Below are 7,395 nucleotides of genomic sequence, written 5' to 3' on the forward strand. Positions count from 1 at the left end.
AATTATTATTATTATTATTATTATTATTATTATTTCTGCAGTTTAGCGCCATCTGCTGTCAGAGAGTGAAAGTGCGGTTTCATCCAGAGCGTCTCTCACATGTTCCGCCATGTGCTTCTCGTCCGCGCTTGTTTACATCAGAGTGCGCACGCATCTTTCAGGCAGCATACAGCGGTGTTGTGCATTTTGACCAGTTGATGGGAAAAGTATTCTTAAAATGCATTCACTATTCTGAATAATTTGTAATATATAATTATTCACGGTATTTAGAAGTGCCCGCGATAACAATATCGTGCATATTCATTACCGTGATATATCGCATTACCGAATACCGGCACAAGTCTATGTAGCGCCAAAAAAAATATTAAGCAAAATATTGCGAGCAAATCATGTGCTCGTGCGACCAGCTGAGAAAGTTAGTTGCAAAAGAGTGACCAGTGGGAAGAATGAGTCTGGAGCCCCGTATAGGCTATACAGTGCATGAAAAGCAAACTGGTGCTCTTCTGTTTCTTTTGGTGTATGACTCCCCCTTGTCTCGTATAAAAAGCACAATAATCGCGGTTGTCTGAAACAACCGCGGTTAGATCAAATAATCTCAATTAGACGGTTATTTAATTATCGCGACAGGCCTAGGTGGGACGTTCGCTTTCAGTGCTATCAGGCTAAAGTTAACATTTTCCAAGATCTCCTACTGCACCTTTAAATAACTAGATCATTAAGGTAGTCTCCACAAAGATTGCTGATGGTTCCGAGATCTAGACAGAGTCTGAATTTAAACCCAAGTTAGGCCAAGTTAAATCTAACCTAACTTTTCTCTCAGGCATAACTGTTCTTGATTTTTGGTTGAATTTTCTGATTGGTGTTTTTGATCTAAACTCACTTCATCATTGTTTTGCAGTCTTTTTATTATCTTTTGTCTCCTTTTTAGATATTTATCCTTTGTCTTTTAGTACAGCACAATGGTCAACTACTGTTGTTTTTACTGTGCTATATAAATTAAAAACTTTTTGAACTGATTTATCATTTTGACCGACCTCAACAAAATAGTGGATTACTCCGTAAATATTCATTTGTTATTTTGGCTTTTATCACTATTTATGTTTGTCTTTCTTCAGGAAAAAAAAAATTACCAAAGTCAAAAGTTTTAGCCAGAATGACCCTCCAGTCTTCTGTGTCACATGATCCTTCATAAATCATTCTGATATGCTAATTTGGTGCTCAAGAAACATTTCTTATTATCAACATTGCAAATATGAATTATGTATTTTTGTGGAAAATGTCATACATTTGTTTTCAAATCTCTTTGAAGAATAGAAAGTTCAAAAGAGCAGCATTTATTTGACAGAAATCTTTAACATTAAAAATGACTTTACTGTCAATTTTGATCAATTTAATGCATCCTTGCTTAATGCTGAAAAAAAGGTCTCCCTTGCACATATACATTACTGCTCTAAAGTTTAATTCCAAGTGCTGTAGCTGGTCACCATTTTTTTTAAATGTTTCTCACTATTTTTAATTACATTTCAGCCTAGCACATTTCAATTCATTTGTCCTGAGGCACATTTTAGAAATATGAAAATATCACAAAACCACTGTGCATAACTGTAAATGAATTACAAAAATATTGTTAAAAATGAAATACAGTGCATGAAGAGTAGCATAGCACTACAGCTAGAAAGTCATGTGACATTACCAAATATTTTTTCAATAAAAGTTCAGAAAGTATAACTTCAAGAACTGAAACAGTGCCATTATATTAATCTGTTAATGAGCCTAATAAATGCCTGTAATCACGAGATTATAACTGATCATATAGCTATATAAATGAAGTCTCAGTGGTCTGCAGGCCAGGGTGGAGGGTGACAGATGTACGTCCACCCCTCCCAAACGACCCATCGTTAGTGTCAGTACTAGACAGTTACACTTCACGTGAAGAATAGCAATTTCAAACGTGTTATGATGAACAGTAAATTAAACAGATTACCGTCTGCTTTAACCTGAATGAATGAACCCGTGACCAAACACCGCATACTAAAATCATTTCCATTATTCAACTATATATAATGCACTTATAAACAAAGAGCTGCATATAAAAGTATCTCAGATATATAATAACAATAAATAATAATTCTGACATAAACAGAACTGTAAAGAAATGACAACGCTAATGCTAGCAGGATTAGCAGTTCAAAGTAGCTCATTTTGCACAAAACTTGTGGATTGTAATGACAGCAAAACATAACGGCTGCAAGTCTACTAAACCTGCATGCCAAATGACACACCGCTAGTAGAATAAAACAAGACAGAGGAAATAAACAAGAATGATTAAGTGTATGTAGGCCTCCGCATCCCAAACGCTAATGCTAACGACTATCTTCACAAACGCGCAACAGTCCGTCAAGAGATCTCAGTGTCCCTCTGACACTATCACTGTTTTAAGCAACTTAACGGCGCATACAAAGCATCCAGCACACAGTCTACGCATACGATGATGGCTTATATCTTACCATGATTATTAGGTATGTTCGAGGAAACACTGGATGAGCCCGCTGTGAATGTATGGTCGTGTCACGTGACTGCCGCTGTTCCGCCTCATGACGAGCTCTGCCCGCACACAACACAACAAGCCCCGAGAGCTGGATTATTCCGCTCTAAAACGCTGTAGAGACAACATTTAGAATTAAAATTGATTTGTTTACAATAAAATATTCGGCTGGGTTTCTCTGACCAACATTTAGCATTTAATATCATGCACTCCGCTTGGCCATATATAGTACCATTTGACGAATACTTAATGTTTATACGTATTTTTCTCGAACGAGGTTGTCCACGCCCATTTCTTGATCCACCAATGGCAGATCCAGACGTTTATCTCGGGTGGGACACGTGTTCGTTTTCGCGCGAAAGCAGTTTGTCTGTGCAAGGTGTGCTTACTGAGAGGACTCTGTTGTGTTGAGGTTAAAGAGAAGATCCGAACTACATTACAAATGGATAAAGAGTTATTTCGTAAGCTTGCTTCGAAGATCGGGATAACAGCTGTTAAAGTATTGAGGTAAGTGAAGTGTGACAGTGTAGAGAGACAAGCCGCTTGTTTGGTTCAATCTAAAGTGAACATGTCAATATAACAACACAACTAACGTTAATTGTGATCTCTTATTTTCAGTCAAGCAGAGGAATACATGCGATTATCCCAAGTGAAGTGTGTTGGACTGGGTTCTGTTACAGCCACCAGCAAGGCCATTATTTGCCTCGAGTTGGCAGCGACTTCAATGAAATTTCCTCTAGACAAGGCAAGATCCAGTTCCCACACTGCGTGATGTGATGTGTAGTACCATGTACAGAGTCACACGCACTTGAATATGTTACTATATTATGTAATGGAAATATGCATATGTGCGAGTTATCTTTTACTGTTAAGCCCAGTAGGCTTTCTTTCTTTTTTTTTTTTTGCTTTGTCGCTAATTTATTTGCCAATTCACTTTATTTACTAACTCTGTCCAATAGTGGCATCACAGGAAAACTGTCATTTGCTCATCTCAAATTATGTATTGAATTAAATAGCTTTCTTCGTTTAAATGAATTGGTATTTTATAAATAAATAGCCTATTACTTTGCTTTGTCAAGGCTAATGTTATAGCTACCCCTTTATGTATCCTAAATGTACACCAATAATATGTAAACACTTTTTGCCATCATTTAGACAAAATTACAGCCTGGTTGGCAATGAAAATAAATATTCAGTTTTCTTCCTGCATCACATATCTCATATTTAATATAAAGAATAATTGTCCACAGACTGACTTTTGCAAAAAGAGATATTAGGGGCAAAATAGTTTGATGTGGTGGAAATGAAGTGGATGATGAGAACGCTGTTACTGTTTAAATATTGTTCAAAATCATTTTCACACAATAACCATTGACCGCTTTACACAAGATGTTGTACGCATTAGCATATGTAGTAATATGAGTATTTTCTTGCAATCATTTTTAGAAATTAATACTCTTTCAACTTTCTGCTGGATAGGAGTATGCCATCAAACTATCAGGACTGAGTCCTAAGGTGTACTCCAGTAATTTTAAGGCTATGGAGTGCATGCTGGGCCTGCAGTCAAACCTGGGTCTCAGAGATCTTGCAGTGCAGTATGGCTGTTTGGAAGCAGTTAAAGTGGCCTCTCGGATCCTTCAGCGGTGAGTCTTCACATTGCATCAGTGCAGTCAAGATTAATCGAATGACTTGATCTAAACCTACATTATGTATTTGTTTAAGGTATGAGACCAGTTTGCCTGCTGCTCAGCAACACGACCTTGACCTGTCTAAGCCTCTCTTTACCACAGCAGCTCTGTATGCAGCATGCAAGTGAGTATAGGACACTGTAATGTTATATTGTCATTGAGTCAAATAATGAATGGTTCAGAAATACTTGTTGCTGGATGATTGTGTGTTTGACAATCACATTAATATTAATTTTGATTGGGAGCTCAGTTGTCTCTTGAGACCCTGATTAAGCTCTTCACAGTGCCAGTGTGGTCAAAGTAGAGTGAGGCCATAAGTACTTTAATACGAGGCTATGAGAAGTGCATTAAATACTGATTAATTTAAAATGGTCAGATCATGGATTGCCTATCACATAGTTGTGAAATTTAGTCATATTTGTTCCCTGTACGCACTTACAACTAGGTTATCTGCATATTAGACTCAATGAAAGTGAGTGCATACATAAGGAATGCCACTAAATGTGGAGGTTGTCTGTGATCTTAATCCCGTGCGAATCGGCCATGTCTGTAATTTGTAAACTAAAAATTCCCCCGCAAATGACCTACCATATTTCGCCAAACACCAAGGTCCTGTGATGATATTAGTCCCGTGCGAATCGGCATCTCTGTGATTTGGCCAGCATTTGGCGGGTCGTATATCATTTTTCGAGGTTTTTGTTTGCTGTGTGCCTTTTTATCCATCTTCCGCAAAGAATGGAGCTGCGTTGGAGTGTTTGATAGTATTTTGGGTGCTGTCATCATATCGCTACACCATACAATTTGCAGAAAGAGAAAGCTGAAAAGGTTTTGAGGTTAATGTGTTACAAATAAGTCAAGCATAAAGCTTGAGATATTATTTTAACCTGGTGAAATGTAAATGACTCCGCGCACGAAACTGTATTAGTTTCTTTTTTTTTAAATCCATCTGGACCATAGAACGGGACTCTCAAAGCCTTGACATCCGGGTATCTGGGAGATAAGTCAGTAAATTCGAGTGAAATCACAGGCTTCGCTTATCCCGTGCGAATACACCACACGAAATTCAGATGTGGGGGGGTAATTTCAAAATCACACAAGGTCCCCAGATAATACTAATTCCGTGCGAATAGGGCTTATGGTATCACTAAGGAATGCTTTCTTAAAGGTGCTAATGTTAAGACTGGCCAAATCCAAATGTGCTGAGCCTGAGTGACTATGTTGGTCTGTTGTTATCCAACCAAACTCTGCTACTGTACGATAATGAACAAATCAGGCACCCAGATGGGTCAAAAAGATTTTATGCATGTCAACAATCCACAGAAATCTCCAAATCTAAACTGCACCTGGTTTACATTGTTACTGAAGATGGAAAAATAAATTGGTTCTGTCCTTCCTGTTTGAAGGTGCATGAAAATCAGAACTGACAGGAAATTAGCTTCTTCATCTGGAGCAAAGAAGGGCATCTTTGACCGGCTGTGCACACAGTTTCAGAAATTTGGACAGGAGATCTGCAGTAAGTGTGACTCCTTCAAACAAAAGCTTTTTGGAAAATGATACATTGCCTAATTAAAGTGAATAAAGGCACAGAGACATTTTTTGTTGGAGGTCTTGGTCTGACTTTCATGTATAACAAAGATGTTGTAATTGAATTTGCACAACATTTCATCTTTTTTTTTTTCCTTTTCAATCAGGAGATATTACTTCAAAGAGATCTGTCATAAAGAAACACATTTCACTGGTTACCATGGCTAAAGACATATCATAATTAGTCCATGTTTATTTTTTTGTGTAGTTCAACATCAAAGAGCAGCATGTTTCTTCTCAAATAGTGATATTAAGCAGACCGATTCAGTCTGATATGTCCATGTACCCTCAGATGGACCTTCATCTATGGAGAAACCAGTCAAAACTGCTCAAAAGAGGCAGAAGACTCTCACTGAAATACTAGAAACGGAAGAAGATGGTAAGAAAGCCATTTGCCTACCACAAATAATGGCAAATTATTATTCAACCCATCAGCTGCCCTTATATACGGTGTATGCACATCTACAGTGCCAACCACTAATATTGGCACCCCTGGTAAATATGAGCAAAGGTGGCTGTGAAAATAAATCTGCATCATTTATCTATTTGATCTTTCATTAAAAAACTTCACAAAAGTCTAACCTATCATTGAAGTAAAACAGTTGAAATGGGGGGGGGGACTCACATTATGAAATAAATGTTTTTCTCCAATGCATGTTGGCCACAATTATTGGTACCCCTAGAAATTCTTATGAGTAAAATATCTCTGAAGTATATTCCCATTCATATTTAAAAAATTTTAACACACCAGGGTGACCAGGAGCATAAAATTATCCAGCCATGACTTCCTGTTCCACAGGATTATAAATGGGACACAAAGGCCAGATTCCCTTAATCATCCATCACAAAGAGTAAAACCAAAGAATATAGTTCTGATGTGCAGAACAAGATTGTTGAGCTTCACAAAATAGAAAGTGGCTGTAAGAAAAGAGCTAGAGCATTGAAAATCCCCATTTCCACCATCAGGGCAATAATTAAGAAGTTCCAATCAACTAAAGATATTACAAATCTGCCTGGAAGAAGATGTGTGTCTATATCGTCCTAACGCATGGTGAGGAGGAGAGTTTGAGTGGCCAAAGACTCTCCAAGGATCACAGCTGGAGAATCGCAGAGATTAGTTGAGTCTTGGGGTCAGAAAGCCTACATCAGCACATGTTGTTCGGGAGGGTTTCAAGAAAAATCTTACTCATCCAAAAACAAACTCCAGCATATTCAGTTGTCAGACATGATTGGAACTTCGAACGAGACTGGCTTCTATGGTCAGATTGAACTAAAATAAGAATGAAACTTTGCAAAGGACAATGATCCAAAACAAACATCAAAATCAACACAAAAATCTCTCACTGAGCACAAAATTAGATTTCTGCCATGGTCGTCTCAGTTCCCTGACCTGAACCCTGTAGAAATTGAGTGAGGTGAACTAAAGAGAAGAAGCACCAACATGGAGCTGTGAATCTGAAGGGTCTGGAGAGATTCTGGATGAAGGAATGGTCTCCGATCTCTTGTCAGATGTTCTCTAAACTCTTCAGGCAATATAGGTGAAGACTCAGAGCTGTTCTCTTGGCAAAAGGAGGTTCC

The 7,395-nt window shown here is 37.9% G+C and overlaps 2 protein-coding genes across 3 annotated transcripts in view; one reads left to right on the top strand and one right to left on the bottom strand.

The window, feature by feature from the left end:
• Nucleotides 1–2,822, bottom strand: part of LOC107659455 (vacuolar protein sorting-associated protein 35-like) — a 34,027-nt gene extending 31,205 nt beyond the window's left edge. The window contains exons 1-2 of one of the 2 annotated variants that reach the window (XM_016448404.1): nucleotides 2,700–2,822; nucleotides 2,508–2,604 (exon numbers count right to left, since the gene is read on the bottom strand). In XM_016448404.1, coding sequence (XP_016303890.1) covers nucleotides 2,508–2,604; nucleotides 2,700–2,734 — 132 coding nt within the window. In that variant the 5' untranslated portion in view covers nucleotides 2,735–2,822. Of the gene's footprint in view, nucleotides 1–2,507; nucleotides 2,660–2,699 lie in introns of both variants that reach the window. The other variant, XM_016448405.1, reaches the window with a different exon arrangement.
• Nucleotides 2,823–2,875: 53 nt separating this feature from the next.
• LOC107659457 (origin recognition complex subunit 6-like) overlaps nucleotides 2,876–7,395 on the top strand; it is a 7,004-nt gene continuing 2,484 nt past the window's right edge. The window contains exons 1-6 of the mRNA XM_016448410.1: nucleotides 2,876–3,052; nucleotides 3,164–3,290; nucleotides 4,025–4,188; nucleotides 4,268–4,357; nucleotides 5,637–5,746; nucleotides 6,110–6,196. Of these exons, the coding sequence (XP_016303896.1) occupies nucleotides 2,988–3,052; nucleotides 3,164–3,290; nucleotides 4,025–4,188; nucleotides 4,268–4,357; nucleotides 5,637–5,746; nucleotides 6,110–6,196 (643 nt within the window). The 5' untranslated portion in view covers nucleotides 2,876–2,987. The remainder of the gene's footprint in view (nucleotides 3,053–3,163; nucleotides 3,291–4,024; nucleotides 4,189–4,267; nucleotides 4,358–5,636; nucleotides 5,747–6,109; nucleotides 6,197–7,395) is intronic.

The sequence above is a fragment of the Sinocyclocheilus anshuiensis genome, unplaced genomic scaffold, assembly GCF_001515605.1.
Source record: "Sinocyclocheilus anshuiensis isolate Anshui unplaced genomic scaffold, SAMN03320099.WGS_v1.1 scaffold815, whole genome shotgun sequence".
Classification (NCBI taxonomy): domain Eukaryota; kingdom Metazoa; phylum Chordata; class Actinopteri; order Cypriniformes; family Cyprinidae; genus Sinocyclocheilus; species Sinocyclocheilus anshuiensis.